Source organism: Pelophylax lessonae (assembly GCF_965119305.1).
Source record: "Pelophylax lessonae genome assembly, chromosome: 6".
NCBI classification, from domain to species: domain Eukaryota; kingdom Metazoa; phylum Chordata; class Amphibia; order Anura; family Ranidae; genus Pelophylax; species Pelophylax lessonae.
The window spans coordinates 39,007,890-39,028,508 of NC_138773.1; the positions used below are offsets into that span (position 1 = coordinate 39,007,890).

General features: G+C 45.9%; 1 protein-coding gene across 1 annotated transcript in view; it reads left to right on the plus strand.

Annotated features, from left to right (window-relative positions):
* The window catches only part of LOC309558537 (natural cytotoxicity triggering receptor 3 ligand 1-like), a gene marked incomplete at its 3' end in the record, with an annotated part of 190,199 nt that overhangs the window by 156,012 nt on the left and 13,568 nt on the right, over positions 1-20,619 (plus strand). Inside the window, exon 3 of the mRNA XM_082261616.1 lies at positions 13,456-13,755. Within this exon, the coding sequence (XP_082117742.1) occupies positions 13,456-13,755 (300 nt within the window). The remainder of the gene's footprint in view (positions 1-13,455; positions 13,756-20,619) is intronic.

The following is a 20,619-nucleotide window of genomic DNA, read 5'->3' on the forward strand; positions in this document are numbered from 1 at the left end:
CATACCATTCCCCCAATGCAGAGATCAGCGTACATGCCCCTAATGCAGTGACCAGCATACATGCCCCCCAAATGCAGTGACCAGCGTACATGCCCCCAATGCAGTGACCAGCATACATGCCCCCAATGCAGAGATCAGCGTACATGCCCCCAATGCAGTGACCAGCATACATGCCCCCCAAATGCAGTGAGCAGCATACATGCCTCCAATGTAGTGACCAGCATACATGCCCCCAATGCAGAGATCAGCGTGCGTGCCCACTTCAATGCAATGAACATTGTGCCGTGCCCCCATCAATGCAGAGTTCAGCGTGCGTGCCCCCCCGGGAGCAGTGCACTTACCTGGAGCCCTGGAGCACGGCGGCGGCAGCTTCTCTTGTCTTCAGTCCCGAACTCCCAGCGGGCGGCTTCTTCTCACTCCGGCGGCGTGTCTTCTCTGTTCCTCCCGCTCCCGCCTCCTCCTCGGCCAATGGCATGGGGTTTGCCTTGCGGCCAATAAGGAAGCCGGTATTAGACCGGCTTCCTGATTGGCCAGGAGGAGGATCAGTGTGACAATAGCGAATTTTCATTCGCTATTGTCACACAATGGGCGGGCTCTGGGCGCACTGCTCTGCGCCCTGGGACCACCCTTTACATCACCCTATTAGAGCCTCTGGCTCTAATCAGGTGATTTAAAAAAAAAAAAAACATTAAGCTCCATGCGTCCGGCACCCTGCATGCAGATTAGGGGGCCGGACGCATGGATGGGGGGGGCGGCGCCCCTGCTCCCTGTATACACCAGCCGCCACTGGTGGGGCAGGGTAGGTGCTTGCCGAGATCTCCAACCCACGTCACCTCTGGTCGGAGATCTCTGCAAGTTGCCTGTACTGTGCATGTGCGCCAACAAATGCTGTGCACAGAGAAGTCCTATGCAGTGCACAAAAGAGTTGGAGTTCTCGGCAGGACAATGTATGCTACTGCGGAAGTGTCCGCTGTTGGACTTTTCAGCAGGACAATCTATGCTACTGTGCAGGCGCCCGCGGCTCCTGAAGCAAAAATTAAACACAACAGTTTGGAGAGCGGGATGTGAGCATCCGCAGTCCCTATTTTATTTTATTGTCTAATAAAAACCCGTGCACAGTACTATCCCCCAGAGTACTATTACAAATGTGAGCATCCAAAGTCCACATTTTATTTTATTGGCAAATAAAAACCAGTACACAGTGCCATCCCCCACACTACTTGCAGGGCCGGACTGGGAATAAAAACCAGACCTGGAAATAATTTAATACCAGCCCCATAGCATTATTGAGAAAATTCTGGTTATAAGTGGTAAAAGTGGAGCAATCATCAAGGGGGACCCCAGGAACTCTGGGAATGTGGGAGAGGGGGTTACTGATATAAGGGGGGCCTTTATATCAATGCCCTCTTACAACACTGTATTTACTCCCCCCTTACATCACTGACCCCCCCCCCCCCCCAGACTGGCCTGCGGGGCTGTCCCTGACCTCCTCTCAGGTGTACTGTGCAGGGCTTAGTCAGTCGGCTCCAGCTTGGTGGCTCCAGTTTTATCCCATAGTCTCCTCTCCACAGTCCACATATGTCTGACTTCTCCTATGGCCCCCATCCTGGCTGCACTCCAACTCTTGACTCCTCTCCAGACTCCCCCCTCAAAAAATGCAGACATTATTAAAGACAAGAGATGGTCAGAGGCTGCAGACATGGTACAAAAGATGGTTAGAGACTGAGAACATGATACAGGAGATTGTCAGAGACTGCAGACATGATAGAAGAGATGGTCATAGACTGCAGACATTATACAAGCGATGGTCATAGACTACAGACATGATACAAGAGATGGTCATAGACTGCAGACATGATCATAGACTGCAGACATGATACAAGAGAGGGTCATAGACTGCAGACCTGATACAAGAGAGGGTCATAGACTGCAGACAGGATACAAGAGATGGTCAGAGACTGCAGACATGATACAAGAGATGGTCAGAGACTGCAGACATGATACAAGAGATGGTCAGAGACTGTCTGCAGACATGATACAAGAGATGGTCAGAGACTGCAGACATGATACAAGAGATGGTCAGAGACCACAGACATACAGGAGATGGTCAGAGACAGCAGACATAAATACAAGAGATGGTCAGAGACTGCAGACATGATACAAGAGATGGTCAGAGACTGCAGACATAAATACAAGAGATGGTCAGAGACTGCAGACATGATACAAGAGATGGTCAGAGACTGCAGACATTATACAGAAGATGGTCAGAAGCTGCAGACATAAATACAAGAGATGGTCAGAGACTGCAGACATGATACAAGAGATGGTCAGAGACTGCGGACATAAATACAAGAGATGGTTAGAGACTGAGGACATGATAGAAGAGATGGTCAGAGACTGCAAAAATGATACAAGAGATGGTCAGAGACTGCAGACATAAATACAAGAGTGTCCACCAAATGAAGCTTTACCAGTGCCTGGATCACACACATTAGCAATCTCCTGCAGGATCAGGGAGCTTGGATTTGAATTGCCTGGATAAGCCACTGTAACAAAGTCCTGCATCCTAGACCAGCTCCTATGATACACATTACACAGATTCAATTTCACAGCATTGAATCAGTAATCCATTTATCACAGGAGACGGTCTGGAAGGCGGGACTTTGTTACAGTGGCCGCCGAACATTTTAGACCCAAGCCTTGTGTGCAGGGACGGACTGACAGCTCATGGGGCCCCCTGGGCAATAGGAGATTGTGGGGCCCCTGTGTCTCTGCCCAAACTCAAGCCACACCCACACAAAGCAGAAAGAGCGAGGGATAAGAGACAGAGAGAAAAGGGAAGGGGGAGAGAGAAGGGTGTAAGGGGGGGGGAGAGGGTGGTAAGAGAGAGAGGGAGATAAGGAGTGAGAGAAAAAGAGGGAGATAGAAGAGGGTGGGGGAGAAAGAGAGAGGGGTGTGTGGGAGAGAGGGGGGTAAGAGAGGGGGATTAAGAGAGAGAGAGAAAAAGAGACCAGGGTGTGAGAGGGAGTGAGAGAAAAAGAGGGGGTAAGAGAGAGGGGTGGGTGAGAGAGAGAGGGGGGAGGGAGAGAGGGGTGAGAGAGAGGGGTGAGAGAGGGGGGGGGTATGAGGAGGAGGTGGGAGAGAGGGTAGGTGAGAGAAAGATTGGGGTGAGAGAGGGGGGGGGAAGATGGGGGTGAGAGAGAGAGAGGGTGGTAAAAGAGATGGTGGGGAAGATAGAGAGGGGTGAGAGAGAGGGTAGGTAAGAGAAAGATGGGGGGTGAGAGAGAGAGGGGGAAAAAGAGGGGGGAGGTGAGAAAGAGAGAGGGGGTGAGAGAGAGGGAGGGAAATGAGAGAGAGTGGGGGGTATGAGAGACAGTTGGTGAGAGAGAGAGGGGGGGGAGGTGAGAGAAAAAGGGGGGGTGAGAGAGAGAGGGGTGAGAGAGGGGGGTAAGGGAAAGGTGGTGAGAGAAAGGGGGGTTGAGAAGAGAGGGGGGTGTGAGAGAGAAAGGTCCACCCTCTGAAAACTTGGCTTTGTTCCAGAATTCCTTACAAATTCACCATCTGCCACAGTAATGCCTCTTACTGTATCAGGGACGTAACTAGAACTTACAGGGCCCTGGTGCAAGAAACCTTGAAGGGCCCCCCTCCCCCATCAGTCCTTCCCACTGATCTGTTCTGCTGTGGGCCCCTTTCCTACGGTCTTGCCCAGCCCCCCACGGTGGCAGAAAGCAAGTGATATGTCCCCAGCACACCAGGGAATTCCACATAAGGGTCCAATGCAGTGGCAGAACTACCAAGATTGCAAAGGTGGCACTTGTGACCGGGACCTGGCGTTCCGCCACTGCCAGGTACCCAGCCTCCCCTTGCTGTTTGCCCCTGCTTTTGGCAATGCTGGTCTGGCTTCTGTCTCTATGCCAATGGTGGCAGTCTATTAGGACCCAGGTGCTGGTTACATTATGGGGCTGATGGGTGCATGCGGGGGAGAGCTTGCACTATTGGTTGTAGACAACTAAGACCCCGTCTGTCATCTAGCAGCAGTAATGTTGCAAAGCCTTCTCTATTGACATGTCAATCGGGATGTGATCCAGGTGATTCTCCCAGTTGGATCTACTAAACACAGTATTTATTAGCATCAAGAGTACAATCACACATATATCAACCATATGTTCAGCAGCCATGTGTGCTGGCCCTCCTGCACATGCGCTCATCAGCCCCATAAAGTACCCAGCAGTGTGTCCTAATTCTGCTGCTGCCGCAGCCATGGATTTAGAGAACAGCGCTGCTCAATAGCAGGGATAGGACAGCAAGAGGAGGCTGGGAACCTCGACTTTTCTTATCCTGGTAGTTCTGCCACTGGTCCACAGTGGGAGGATTCCCCCATCCACTTGGAATGTGTAGATGGGGGAATTTTTTTTTTTTCATTCAATCTAAGGCCCCCCTTTCAGATTGGGCAGACACCATCCAGTGGATCTGCCTGCTCAGCGGGGATCCCTCCACTGATCCTCACTGAGCAGGTGGATGACAGGTCAATGTCCACCCCACTATGCAGAGTGGACATAGACACAGCCTACTATTCTTTGTGAGGCAGTCAGATGGAAATGGGCCGACTGTCCATTTCCATTGGTCTAACATCTGATCCGATCCGCTGGATGGATGGGGAATGGATCCCCATCCTTCTGTTTTTAGCAGATTGGACCAGATTGGATGCTGGTGGGTTTTAGCAGACACATTTCCACTGACATCTGCTGCTGGCTGCTGCATAAAGAACAATGGATGGTACGGTCGGGTCTGCCTAGAAAAACTGACAGGCAGACCCGATTTGTCCGTTATTGGCTGCCTAAGTGCTGAAAAGTGAAGTTTGGGAAGCTGCTGGAGGAACTGAGAAGACAGATAGGGGAGAGAAGGGAGGGAGATAGGGACAGCTCACTTCAGTGATCACAGAGCAGAGATCTCAGATCGCTCACCTGGGAATCTGGTAGCTGATCATTGACACAGCTGGGAATATGTAGCAGGCTATTTTTCATATTTCCCGCCCACACATCCTCCTTCCACACATCCTCCTTCTCTTTGGCAGGCACAGCTGCATGCCGACTGCCGAGCATAGGAGAGTGGGCGGGCCAGGCAGGCTGAGACACGAGAAACAGGGGCGGGAGGAGGAGGATGTTGTATTCCCCTCTGCTCTCCCGTCCCTAAAGGGGAGGGGGGAGTGTTCTCGCTGGGCTGTCACACACACTTGGCTCAGCTCCAGCCACCGGACACTTTAGGGGAGGAGGTGGGAGGGGACGGCGTCCCTCCCCTCTGCCTCAGCTCGCGGCGCACCCGCTGTGCACCCGCTCAGGATCGGTCTTGGGCACCGCTGCAGCCACAGCCCCAAGCGGCCCCAGGGTAGGCGGCCTAGCGGGAAATTTCCCGCTATCCCGCTAGGCCAGTCCGGCCCTGACTACTTGTACATATGTGAGCGTACCTATGTGCTGTTTGAATGGGCAGAGTCGCAGGCAGGAGTTAGCTGAGCTAAGCCTGAAAGGGAATGCTGGGATTTATAGTTCCTCTCCATACAAAAAATGCAAAGCTGGTTCCAGATGCAGTGCGACCTCTCACAGATATGCAGCGTTGTGTGCTTTGGATCTGTAATAATATCAGCTCACACTGATGCCATTTTTATGTTGTGCTTTACTTTACATTTACACGCATTGCTTTTGTTTTTGCACAAAAACCCAATAAAGAGTTATTCAATGCTCACTGTGCATTGAAAGGGGGCACGCTGGTCACTCTGCATTGAAAGGGGGCACGCTGGTCTCTCTGCATTGAAAGGGGGCACACTATACCTTAATTACTAAAGGCCCCTTTCACACTTTTGCAACCTCAAAGTCACGCAATTTTTTACAGTGTTTTTTGCCGCAAAGCAATGCCAATTACATTTTTCTGTTTGCGCCCCCCCAAAAATTTTGAGCACCAGCCGCCACTGTGCCCCACCCCTCCATTGGTACACCCCGGACTCCGCCTGTGTCCCCCACCATCATGCAGACTGTGTCCCCATCTCGTAGCCTTTGTCCCCCATCATCCTGCAGCCTGTGTCCCCCGTTGTCCTGCAGCCTGTGTCCCCATCTCGTAGCCTTTGTCCCCCGTCATCATGTAGCCTTTGTCCCCTGTCGTCCTGCAGCCTGTGTCCCCTGTTGTTCTGCCACCTGTGTCCCCCATCATGCCGACACATCATGAAAGAGCTGCCACTCCTCTCAGCCAGCTATATCAAAAGAGGGCTGTTCTTCTGATCAAATCTATATATTTATGTGTATTAATCCTCACATTTATATATTTTTATATATATATATAGTGTGTATATATATATATATATATATATATATATATATATATATATATATATATATATATATATATACTGTATATATATATATTATCAAAGTGTCAGGCACTGGTATTTATTTATTTAGGTTTTTTCTATATATAGATAGATAGATAGATAGATAGATAGATAGTAGTGTTAACCATGCTGAAGAGTTTTTTTTGTAAATCCTTTATATATATATATATATATATATAAGCTCCAAATGTCGGGCGCAACATCTTGCCGAAAACTCCAACTATGTACAGCGGCTCTAAATGTCGGGCGCACATATATATATATATAGTAGTGTTAACCATGCTGCAAATTTTTTTTTGTAAATCCTTGCACGGGCATCGACTCTCGCAGCCAGTTCATTGCATGGGAAGTTCTATTGGAAGTCTCCTACTCGCTCGTACTCGCGGCGGAAGTGACGTCTATGGTTGAATTATTCAGCAAGTTGAAACTATCGGCAGTACACCGGAAACGGCTTTGATCGGGTCTCTGATGACGTAATTCGGAGGCGGCGTCCATGACGTCACTTCCGGGTTACTGTGCTGCAAAAGGCGGCAAATTTGAAAAACGGCTGTATCCAAAAATGCAGTTTTTGGCGTTTTGCATACAGGGAAGGGCAGTGGAGGGGTCTAGGGTCTTTTAGACCCTCGATCCCTCCATAAAGTGTACCTGTCACTACATATTGGTGTCACAAGGGATGTTTACATTGCTTGTGACAGCAATAAAAGTGATCAGATTTTTTTTTTATTAAAAAACTGTAATAAAGTTAAAAAAATAAATAAATTAAATGGGAAAAAAAAAAAATTAGCCGCCCCCGTCACCGTTAGCTCACGCACAAAAAAAACGTATACGGAAGTCGAGCCGCAAATTAAATCGCTGTTCAAACCACACATGTGAGGTATCGCCGCGATCGCCAGAGCGTGAGCAATAACTAAAAAAAAAGAGCTACACTCTAACTCTAAACTGGTAACCGTTAAATAAATTTAAAGCGTCGCCTATTGAGATCTCTATTGACCGTAGTTTGTCGCCATCCCACGGGGGGGCGCAATTTTAAACCGTAACATGTTGGGTATCTATTTACTCGGCGTGACATGTTCTTTCACAATATACAAAAAAATGGGCTAACTTTACTGTTTAGTATTTTTAAAATGCAGTGAAATGTGATTTTTCAAAATTTTTCCCAAAAAATGGCGTTTTAAAGACCGCTGCGCAAATACCGCGTGACAAAAAATATTGCAATGACCGACATTTTATTCTCCAGAGTCTTTGCTAAAAAAAATATATGTATAATGTTTGGGGGTTCTAAGTAGTTTTCTAGGAAAAAATACTGGTTTTAACTTGTGAACAAAAAGTGTCCGAAATAGGGCTGGGGCTTAAGTGGTTAAGTCAGTTTCCTTTTCTACCTATTCCAGGCATCCCAACCTGCGGAAACTCATTTCAGGGAGGTGGAAAACGTATTTCAGGAAGGTGGCACTCCGCGCTACCCCCCCCCCCCCCCCCCCCACACACACTAATTTAACACAACTAGAGGATGATCAAATGAAATGGAGTCAGTATACAGAAGTTTACTTCTTCTGAGAGATATTAAAGGAACACTCTAACCACCATGACCACTTCAATGATTTGAAGTGGTCATGGTGGTAGGAGTCAGAAACACTGCACATGCTGGGATATTTAGAGTTATGTGCTGGGGGCTAGTTGCACCCCTAGCACATATGACTTAGGCAGCCATAAAATGTCATGTCCTTATTCATACTTGTATGAATAAGGACATGACATATTATGACAAAACACAACTAGTTATTAAAAAACATATTGCAACAATTTACACACGCTAATGCACATACCTTTTCTACTTATTTTGCAGACTGCTGTCGGTTACTGCTGGTGAGTACTGCTGGCGGTTACTGTTGACAGTTACTGTTGGCGGTTACTGCTGGTGGGTAGTGCTGGCGGTTACTGCTGGCGGGTAATGCTGGTGGGTACTGCTGGCGGTTACTGCTGTTGGGTATTGCTGGCGGTTACTGCTAGCGGGTACTTCTGAGGGTTACTGCTGGCTGGTAATGCTGGTGGTTATTGATGGTGGGTAATGCTGGGGGATAATGCTGGGGGATAATGCTGGTGGGTACTGCTGGCATGTAATGCTGGTCATGCGGGTACTGCTGGAGGAAGCATCGGCCGCAGTAGAGAGTAGAGCCGCTGCTTCCTGTATGCCTCCTGTCACTTCATGTCACTCCGCCTGTGACAGAGCCAGAACTATAGAGGAAGCAGCGGCTCTGTCACTGACTGCAGACATCCTAAGTCTCCTGTGGCAGCTGGGAGATCGCACGGCACTTGCGGGTGTTCGTGAGCCACCAGTCACCGCAAGTCGCAGGAAACTTGGGATGTCTGCTATTCAGTCAGGCTTAGCATGTCTCTGTCTTTTTAAATTTCACTACACTTGGTGAGTTGAACGCTGTCTGTGCGTCATGTCAAGTTAGCAACTTGTAATTATCACATGCAGGTCTTAGAAGGTATGTCTTTTGCATAAAGCAACATTTTAAACAAAATAACTCTCCTGGCTGTGGTCATCTGCATTCCTCCTTGTTTTAGTTCAGTTAATCCAGTTTGAGTACTGTGCCCAGTTCTGGAGACCCTACTTATAGATATTGATAAGATAAAGCTAGTGATGGGCCGGACACCCCCCTGTTCGGTTCACACCAGAACATCTCGAACAGGGATAAAGTTTGATCAAACATGCAAACTCTATTAAAGTCTATGGGACACAAACATGAAAAATAAAAAGTTCTCATTTTAAAGGCTTCTATGCCAGTTATTGCCATAACAGGTATATTGGGACCCGGGTACTGCCCTGGGAGACACGAATCAATGCAAAACATTTTTTTTTTTTAAATCGTTTTTATATGAGCAGTGATTTTAATATTGCTTAAAGTGAAACAATAAAAATGAAAAATTCCTTTAAATATCGTGCCTGGGGGGTCCCCTTAATGTGCCTGTAAAGTGTCACATCTGTGCAATGTATGTAGCCTGCTGCAGCAATACTGACATCTCTAAAGGAAAAAAATGTCAGTTAAACTTGCTCGCAGCTGTAATGTATTGTCGGCTCCCGGCAATACAGATAATAAAAATGAACAAAAAAAAAATGAAAAAGAAAAATGGCGTTGGGTCCCCCCCCAGAATCCATACCAGACCCTTATCCGAGCAAGCAGCCAGGCTAGCCAAGATGGGGCGGACGAGCGAGCCACTTGCCCTCAACATGGGGAGGGTGTCCCCTAAAGCACCTTGTCCCCATGATGATGGGGACAACAGCCTCTTCCCGACAACCCTGGGCTGTGGTTGTGGGGGTCTGCGGGTGGGGGACTTATTGGAATCTGGAAGCCCCCTTTAACAAGGGGGCTCCCAGATCCCAGCCCCCCCCAGGTGAATGGATATCGGGTACATCGTACCCCTAGCCATTCACCAAAAAAAGTGTACAAAAAAAATAAAGACAAAAGTCAGTTTTGACAAGCCCTTTATTAAAAAAATAAAATAAATAGTGCCCCCAATGTAAATCCATCGTCCCTCATCAGTCATGTCGCCCGCCTCACCCGAAAGGAAAAAAAAAAGACGCTACCGTCTCTTCAAACACGTTCCGCGTAATGAGCTGCTAGAGCTTAGACAGCTCTTTTATAGGAAAGGGGCAGGGACACCCCGTGGCACCGCCCCTTCTGACATGACGTCAGTAATTTATTCACTGCACCAGCGCAGTGCATTATGGTGCGCTCGTGACGTCTAAAGGGGGCAGGCTGTCCCCGCCCTTTTCCTATAACAGAGCTGTCACAGCGTGTGAAGAGGCGGGAGCGGCTTTTTTTTTTTCTTTTCTATTTTTCGGGTGCTGCGGGCGAACTTCCCGCCGAGTGCCCTATTTGTTAGTGTGTTCATCAAGCCCATCAGTAGATAAAGCATATCCAGAGATTGACACCAAAAATGTTGCAAGGTCTGAGATATAACATACTGTATCAGAAGAGACTGGTGGAACTTAAGTACAGCCTTGAGGAAAGAAGGGGAAGGGGAAACATGATCAAAACCTTTAACTCCTTCGCACCTAAGGGTAAAACAAATGGTAATGACTAAGAAGAATTTTGCAACTTTGACATGTTAGTAAAAACATACATATTATCACAACTACTTTGTGCATCCAGATGGATTATACGCTTTTTTTTTTCAGGACAAATTGGGCTTTCATTTGGTGGTAAATGATAATGGATATCTCCTATTTTTTTATTATGTTTATTATTATCAAGGGAAAACTGGTCCAAAATAGTAAAAAAATAAATAAATAAATTTAATTTAGCTGTATATTTCTTGCTACTACCATAACCTTCCACCAAGGAACAATCCCCAAAAAAATTCTCCTTCTTCTGACAATCGCAGTGATACCACATGTATATATGTATGATAATTGGTTGTGGTGGGGGAGAGATTGGCTTGAAACCCAAGCTAAAGTATAATGGCACCTTCCCCATGAAAGTCAAACTGTAGAAAAAAGGGGGGGGGGGGTTTCTAAGTCCGTCCTAATTGGGTGGAGTTAGAACCAAAAGGGATTTAAATGTGCCTCTGAAAGAACATATTGAACTCGTTTTTTTGATAAAAAAATATTTTTGCAAAATTTATTAAATATCCATTAAAAACAGACATACATATAAGACATTACAATAATATGTAATTCACATAACGAGGTACAAAGATTAACAAGAAGACCATTTGCTCATTATATTTGGGTAGGCCCACATGGGCTGACTGTAGATCAAGCTGTTGCTGGAACCAGCAACAGTTTGATCTACAGTCAGCCCATGTGTGCCTACCCAAATATAATGAGCAAATGGTCTTCTTGTTAATCTTTGTACCTCGTTATGTGAATTACATATTATTGTAATGTCTTATATGTATGTCTGTTTTTAATGGATATTTAATAAATTTTGCAAAAATATTTTTTTATCAAAAAAACGAGTTCAATATGTTCTTTCAGAGGCACATTTAAATCCCTTTTGGTTCTAACTCCACCCAATTAGGGCGGACTTAGAACCCCCCCCCCCTTTTTTCTATATATGTATGTTAGTTGTTGTTTGTACCCGTAGTACAACACAGAAACAATAGTGCACATTTTACTTTTCTTGTTCATCCTACCTAAAACACACTGACACTGATACTAATTTAAAAAAAAATCCTGCCCAAAATATACTGACCCTGACCTTTACCCAAACATTAACCCTGGCACTGTCCTAGATTAAACTTTGATGTAAGTATTTATTTAATTTGTTTAATTCATTTTTTATTTATTTATTTATTTATTTATTTTTTTACACACAGTTTTTTTTTCTCTGCAAGGAGAGAGATACAATGTATCTCTCTTCTCCATTCAGACAGAGAAAACACAGGGGTGGACTTCACAGTGACTGATCACTATGATAGTCAATCAGAGGCTATCACAGCGATCAGGTGACCCAGAATCAGAAGTTCCGGGTCCCGATCGTTAGTATGGGGCCAGGGGCTCTCGCTGACACCCCCGGTGTCTGTGCTGGCAAGCTGCCAGCAAAAAGAAAGATACGCAAATATGCGGCCCCACGGAAAAAAGCCCAGTCTAGTGGGGTCGCATATTTGCGTACGCTCAGCACCAAGAGGTTAAATACATGAAGGGTACAAATAACGTTTAGAAGGGGATGAACTTTCATACTGAGCCAAGATCAAGAACACGGGGAAATGACCTCAAACTAGAAGGACAAAAGTTCAAGAGCAAAACTGAAAGCATTATTTTGCAAAAGAGTAGTGGAAGCTTTGAACAGACTTTTACAGGTAACAGGTTGGTCAACATTAGTGAATTTAAACATGACTTGGACGAACATAGGTCTAGAAATAAATGTTAAATTAAGAAAAAGAAAAAACAAACCTGCAAAAAAGGTGAACTCAATGGACCACTTGAGTTTCAAACTCTGTCTCAATGTTGCTCTTCTTGGAAGGGCTAAATTCCCTATTGGCAGGCCCTGGATCTTTTAACCACTTGAGCCCCGGAGGATTTGGCTGCTAAACGACCAGGGGGTATTTTGCGATTCGGCACTGCGTGAATTTAACGGACAATTGCGCGGTCGTGCGACGCTGTACCTAAACTAATTTGACGTCCTTTTTTTCCCACAAACAGAGCTTTCTTTTGGTGGTATTTGATCACCTGTGCGATTTTTACTTTTTGCGCTATAAACAAAAAAAGAGCGTAAATTTTGCAAAAATAACAATATTTTTCACATTTTTTTATATGAAATTCCCCAAAAAAAAATGTAAAAATCAAAATGTTTTAACATTTTCGGCCAATTTGTTCTATCCTACCTATGTTTGGTAAAAAAAATCGCAAAAAGTGTATTTTTATTGGTTTGCGCAAAAGTTATCGCGTTTACTAACAAAGGGAAAGATTTTTGTAATTTTTGTTGTTTTTTTTTTAACGCGTAATGGCGGCGATCTGCGATTTTTTTTGTGGTACTGCGACATTTCGGCGGACAGATCAGACCCTTGACTGACATTTTTGACACTTTTGGGGTTACCAGTGACATTTCTACAGTAATCAGTGCTATATATATGCACTGTTACTGTAAAAATACACTGGTAGTGAAGGGGTTAACTTTATTTGGGAGGGAGGGGCTGTGTGTGTCCCTAGGGGCGTGCTTTCTACTGTGATTGGCTGTGGCTTGAGCTGTAAGGACACTGATCAACGGATCTACATAGTAGATCCGTATGATCAGTGTTTTTACACCGAGGAGTATGACAGGTGGCTTGTTTACACAAGCCGCCTGACTTTCTCCCTCTCCCCCGACGATCGCCGAGTGACCGGCGGACATCGGGTCCGCCAGTCACACGCGCGGGGGGGTCCGTGACCGCACGGGAGCACGCCTCCGCGGGCGCGCGCTCGCTCCCCAGACCCTCCCAGGCTAGTGACGTTAATTAACGTCACTCTGCCTGGCCGGGGCTGACCGCCGCAGTAAATCTATTTGCGGTGGTCGGCAAGCGGTTAAGATACATGAATAAATGAAAATGGTCATTAGTTCTGTAGTTGACAGAAGATTATTATATTTCAGCAACACCGCTTGTCACGATTGAGAAGGTGGAGAAGGAGGAGAAGGAGGAGAAGACCAGCTCTGCACTGTGCTCAGTGACCGGATTCTACCCCAGAGATATCTCAGTGGAAATTCTAATGGATCGAACGGTCATGGAGGACTCAGTACTGTCTGCATATCACACAAATGCTGATGGCACTTTCTCTGTTAACAGAACATTGAGGATACCAACTGATGTGTCACCAAAAATGTTGTCCTGTTCAGTCCACCATGAAACATTCACACTTTCTGTACAAAAAGACCTTCAGATGGCTTATCAAGGTAAGACTCTCAGCTTATCCTGCACTTCAAATAATGTTTAATAAAATTGAAAATGGAAATATAGTATAGTTTATGCAGGACATGTATACTGATTTTTATTATGATGGTATTTACCTTAAAATAGATTTTATTGTGACCCACCTCTTTGCATTCTTGCTGTTCTGTATTTTTAATATTTATTAAGATCTGTGAATTAGCCACTAGAGGTGATTATAAACCCTCAGTGCTTAAAAGCACCTCCAGAAGCAGATGTAATCACTTACTAAATATGCAGCTTCTTTATCTTTTAATCCTTGCCTATGTTTCAGTTTCATCTGTTGTCATGACTGCTGCCCCGGGTTTTCTGTTTCCAGGGGGCTCTTTTCTCTTTCAAAATTCTATGGAGCCACCCTTGCATGCAGGTACTAGAGTTGTGTCTCCCTACACTGTGTACATCAATGGAAACACACAGCCCCATAGCCTAGGATGACAAGGCACTCCCCTGCTCCTCCACCCTGACTGACTGGAGACTGCACTGCCCACTGTTAAAGTGTTACTAAACCCACAACAGTAAAATCAATCTTTATATGCAGTAAAGCATGCTTTTTATACTCACTAAGGGGTTAATCCTCTGCAATGTTGTAAAAGGCTGTTTGATCCTGTCTCCTCTGATCCTCCCCTTCTTCTAGAGTCCCCAATACATCTCCTGATAGTACAGAGGCCAGGGGACAAGCTGCACATACTCAGTTTGGTGTGTATTGCTAGAGAGTTGTTTTTTCTTTTCTTGGGAGAGTGCATGTGATCAGCACAGGGGCAATCAGCACTGTCCAGACAGAGTCAGGGGTCCTGCAGCCTCATAAGACAGTCAGAGGAGAATGAAATCGCCTCCTACAAGCTTTAACCAGACACTGAAGTCACAAGACTGCTATATACTGCTGATGAGAAAGGTATTAAGGCAGTTTATATTTACTAAAACAATTCTATTTCCATGTTCTGTGTACTGTGGGAGAACAGATATAGTTAAAGCAGTGGCCTGGGTCTAGCACTTTAACTCTTTCTTGTGTAGCACCCTCCTAGGTAGGTGCTAGAGAGAGAGTATAGTTTTTGGGTCTTTCTGCTTACCAGGAAGATTGCCAGGTAAATTGAGAGCACTCTCTGCCTACCATAGAGCAGGATCCATTGGTAGGGTCTGCTCATGGTGCTCAGGTGCAGCTCAGTATGTCTGAATCTTTCACAATGGTCCAATAGGGAGACATATTGGACAGTGGGGGAAACCTGACAAATGAGGGCACAGGTATTGATACAACCCTGGTGATTGGCAGAGGAAATTGCCTTGTTGCATGCTGGGTGATTGTATAAATGCCAGGGGTACATATGCTCGGGGTCTTCGGCTGGAGAGTGGGGCCCTGGAGGGAGGGGGCGGCTGCCCCTCCTCTGTAGAAGCTGACATTTAGCCTTAGGTAGTCGACCTGAGGGTCTGAAAGTCAGAGAGAAGCTGAACCCAGAGGTCCTGCAGAGCTGACTGGAAGGGAGACACCAGGAAGGATCTGAATCTGCATACAGTGACTACAGATCTGTGTCATGGGGCCTGTTCTGAGAGGGCCATCCCTTCAGCTAGAAGAGTCAGTAGACGGGTGTCAGTCAAGGGGATGCTAGAGAGTATCCTGACAATAAAGTAGTTGCATCAAGTCTGCTGCTAGAGAGAGAGCAAGAGGACTTAGTTCTTCCATACAAGTGGCAGTATGGTTAAAGCAGTGTGACTGCTTCCACAAATAACCTGGTGAGGCCAAGTGAGAGTTGTCCTTATCTACTGTGTATAGTTCAGTTGGAGTGTCCCACTATTCCCTTCTCCCATCCAAGTTCCACAATAAATACAAAACCAAAATCCTAGGGCTGTTTGTTGAGTAACGAGTAAACAGGAGTAAGGATGGATGTGTGAAAAATCCCTTAGTGACTATCTGCAGGTAATCAGAGGGGGACCCAAGAAGTCATCACACAACAAGCCCTATGGGGATAGTGGTACACTTGTAAAGACCAGAAATTCAGGGAAGCATCATTGAGAGAGCAGCAGCATTGAAATTTGTAAAGGGCAAGTGCTGGGGAAATCCACCATTTCTAGGCCTACATCTTAACTAGTAGCCAAACCTCATTAATATTCTCAGCTGTGTACAGACGTTTTATATGTAAACTGATTGATGCTCAGGGCTCCCATTCATTCTCTACTGTCAGATCCTGCTGCTGGGCATACTTTATGCTAAGGTCTCCATGCTATAGAGACGTGCTTGGACTGTTCCTGGGTGTCCCTGTCATCTGCATGGTGCACCAGTTGAGCCTGCCCCCCTTAGAATATAATACAGTATATACGTATGTAGCAGGTTTTCCAGGCATGTTACCTGATGTGGGTCTGCCATTGTTACCGGATACCTCTCCAGCCCATGTTAACTGAGGCCCTGGGTGTGAGAACTGAGACTTGGACAACTCCGGCATCTTTGTTTTGTGGTTTTATTGTAGAAAAGGGGATGGGAGAAGGGAATGAGTGGAATACTCCTTGTATGCTCAACTGTATACACTTGGGACTTTATCCAGAAAAATGTCTGTTAACGCTGCACTAATGCCTGCCGACGCTGGCCAACGCTCACTGATGCTTGGTAACACACTGTAACTTGAACAAAGTGCTAGATCCCCAACTTTAAGTCCAGAAGACCCAGGACTGTATAATAAAGAGCTTCTTACACTGTTTGCACTTGCAGAGTCACTGACTAGGGATGATCGAAGGGTTCGGGTCGACCATCGGTTCGGCCCGAACATTGGGTGTTCGAGGTTCGGCCGAATTTAGAACTTTTTGCCCAAAAAGTTCGGAATTTGGCAACCAGAACCGCCCAAAATGCAATGCTTCAGGAAATGGGCTTTAAAAGCCCGTGATTGGACCAGAACCATTAGCAAAAGCCAATTGAGGGGGCAGGAGAATGCTAGGAATGTGATTGGAGTGACTAGGGGGTCCCTAGACCAATCATTAGTGAATACGCCCCCCAGTATATAAGATCGCCCCCGCCATATTCCTAGCATTGTTATACTGGACATGGAAGAGAGTGGAAGCAGTTCTGTTAATTTTACTTTAAAAGTGTCATTTAGCTATTTTTAGTGTGAGGAAAGGGATATCTAGTGTAGTTAGAGTGCTCCTTTACACTTAAGTTAGCTTCAAAAATTTAGTTTCTGTAGGGAAAGTGTTAAGTGTAAGGGGACCGTAGTGTAGTGTAGGGATAACTGGCAGTGACTGCTATGGCAGGGTGACAAAACCCTTCCATAGCAGGGTGACCTCTATAGAGAAAAGATCATTTTTCTGAATAGCTTCGGCACACCCATATGGCTTCTCACCAGCCAAGCATTTTTTATGCTGCAGGGGCTGCCACTGCCAGTGCTTTTTTGAGGACATGTTTGATGTCAGACATGACATCTGAACATGTGTATAGGGGGTATATATAGACATATATGTCTGAATATATACCCCTAGACATATATAGGTGTGATAGTAGCAGAAATAAATGCTTGCGCTAATGAAATCATTTACAGTAATATATTTCTGCTACTATCACACCTATATATGTCTAGGGGTATATATTCAGAAATATATGTGTATATATACCCCCTATACACATGTTCAGATGTTTTGCCTGCCTCAAAAGAACCCAAAAAAATGCCAAAAAAACGCTAGCGTCAAAAAAAAAAAAAAAATGCACAGGTGTGTTTTTGCTGGCATTTTTTGGGGGGTTTTGGAGGCAGGCAAAACATCTGAACTTGTGTATAGTGGTGTATATACACACATCCATATATTTATATACACACCTAGACATACCACTATACACAAGTTCAGATGTTTTTCCTGACTGCAAACAACCCAAAAAAATGCCTGCTTTGAAACCGGCAAGGTGTGGAGAGAAGCTAACCCCCTGAGCTGAAAGTTTTCTAATACATACAATCCTTTTTTTTCTGGTTCTGGACATGCTACAGAGCTGAAACTTCACAGGTACACCTTTTAGACCCCCCAGACACAAAATCACACAAAAAAAGTTCTTAAAAAATGTCATTTTTGATAAAAAAAAGCCAATTATTGAAAAAATTAAAAAAAAAAAAAAAAAAAAAGAGATTTTTTGATTTTTGTAAAGGGCAAGTGCTGGGGAAATCCACCATTTCTAGGCCTACATCTTACCTAGTAGCCAAACCTCATTAATATTCTCAGCTGTGTACAGACGTTTTATATGTAAACTGATTGATGCTCAGGGCTCCCATTCATTCTCTACTGTCAGATCCTGCTGCTGGGCATACTTTATGCTAAGGTCTCCATGCTATAGAGACGTGCTTGGACTGTTCCTGGGTGTCCCTGTCATCTGCATGGTGTACCAGTTGAGCCTGCCCCCCTTAGAATATAATACAGTATATATGTATGTAGCAGGTTTTCCAGGCATGTTACCTGATGTGGGTCTGCCATTGTTACCGGATACCTCTCCAGCCCATGTTAACTGAGGCCCTGGGTGTGAGAACTGAGACATGGACAACTCCGGCATCTTTGTTTTGTGGTTTTATTGTAGAAAAGGGGATGGGAGAAGGGAATGAGTGGAATACTCCTTGTATGCTCAACTGTATACACTTGGGACTTTATCCAGAAAAATGTCTGTTAACGCTGCACTAATGCCTGCCGACACACCTAGACATATATAGGTGTGATAGTAGCAGAAATATATTACTGTAAATGATTTCATTAGCGCAAGCATTTATTTCTGCTACTATCACACCTATATATGTCTAGGTGTGTATATAAATATATGGATGTGTGTATATACACCACTATACACAAGTTCAGATGTTTTGCCTGCCTCAAAAGAACCCCAAAAAATGCCAAAAAAAACGCTAGCGTCAAAAAAAAAAAAAAATGCCCAGGTGTGTTTTTGCTGGCATTTTTTGGGGGTTTTTGGAGGCAGGCAAAACATCAGAACTTGTGCACAGTACCACTATACACAAGTTCAGATGTTTTTCCTGACTGCAAAGAACCCAAAAAAATGCCTTCTATTAAACCGGCAAGGTGTTACAGCAGCGGAGCCAACCTCCTGTGCTGAAAGTTTTCTAATACAAACGATCTTTTTTTTCATGGTTCTGGACTAGGGTTGAGCGGACACCTAGATGTCCGTGTTCGACGGGTTCGGCCGAACTTTAAAAAAAAGTCCGGGTCCGTGTCCCGGACTTTTACCGAACTTTTCCCGGACACCGAACCCCATTGAAGTCAATGGGGACCCGAACTTTAAGGCACTAAAATGGCTCTAAAACACCAAAGGAAAGGGCTAGAGTGCTGCAAATGGCAGCAAAACGTAATTAAGAGCATGGCAAGTGCTCTGCAAACAAATGTGGATAGGGAAATAACTTAAAACAACAAAAAAAAACAGAAAAATAAAACAATGTTCTTCTTCATCTCTGAAGGACGAGGCCCATATGGAGTAGGAGGGAGGTTGAGGTGGTGGTGGATGTGGCGGTGACATAGGCGTGCGCACAGGGTGTGCTGGGTGTGCCTGGGCACACCCTAATCACCTAGGGCACATAGCATTGCCAGTGAGGAGATGGGAAAGATCTCCCTGGGACCTGCTCTGCTCTATTTCTCCTTGCCTACAGGTACATGGCCCCGATACATTACTCTCCCTGCTGGCAAACACATGCATGTGTATTTCAACTTTGGGGTGCACACCTTAATGCAATAGGCTGCGCACACCTATGGGCGGTGTAGGTGGAAGCGGCGGTGGAGGAGGACCAGGGCCGGATTAACAGCATCATGGGCTTGGTGCTGAGGATTTTGAAGGGCCTTAGGGCCGTGCCTTGCCATGCACCCAGAGGAGGAAGGGTGCAGCCATGCATGCCTAATTCAACATGGGATGCTGTCTCTGAAGCCCATAAACACATCCATGCATCGCCAACTGTCCCTCCTTGTCCGGCCTTCACGCTGTGTGGGGAGGTTCTGAGGGTGCTGCCTGGGGAAGCGAGCATAGAAGCCAGACTTCTGTGTTTACAAGTGACAGAAGAGCGGTAACAGTGAATATGGCCAACCCGGGGCCTATATAAAAGGTAGGGGCCTGGAGCTGCAGCTCCAATAGCCCCTACATTAATCTGGCCCTGAGGAGGAGGACGAGGTAGCCAACACTGCTTCTTTTCACAAATTTTAAATGAGGGTACACCCCAAAAGAGTGAGAAAGAGCAAAAATGGAACAATGGGTGGGTAAGGTCGGTATCCATTGCTATTCTGCATAAGGTACGGAAAAGTCCCGTGGGATCCATGCCTGGTTCATTTTAATGAACGTGAGCTTGTCCACATTGTCTCTGGACAGGCGGCTGCGCTTGTCTGTTATAACGCCCCAGCCGTGCTAAATACCCGTTCAGATAATACACTGGCTGCAGGGCACGCCAGCACCTCCAAGGCGTAAAGGGCAAGCTCAGGCCATGTGCCCAATTTGGAGACCCAGAAGTTGAAGGGGGCAGACCCGTCATTCACTACATGTAGGCGTGTGCACACATACTGCTCCACCATGTTGGTAAAATGCTGCCTCCTGCTAAGACGTTCCATCTGAGCTGCTGGTGCTGCTGTTTGTTGTGGCGTGCTGACAAAGCTTTTCCACATTTCGGCCATGCTAACCCTGCCTTCTGAGGTGCTGGCGGTGCCCTGGTTGCGTTGGCGACCTCCTCCTCCTCCTCCTCTGCCTTGTGCTTCCACTGTGGCCCCGCTGTCAGATGGGAATGCCAGCAGCATGGCGTCTACCAGCGTGCGCTTGTACTCGCGCATCTTGCGATCGCGCTCCAGTGAGTGAATTAAGGACGGTACGTTGTCCTTGTAACGGGGATCCAGCAGCG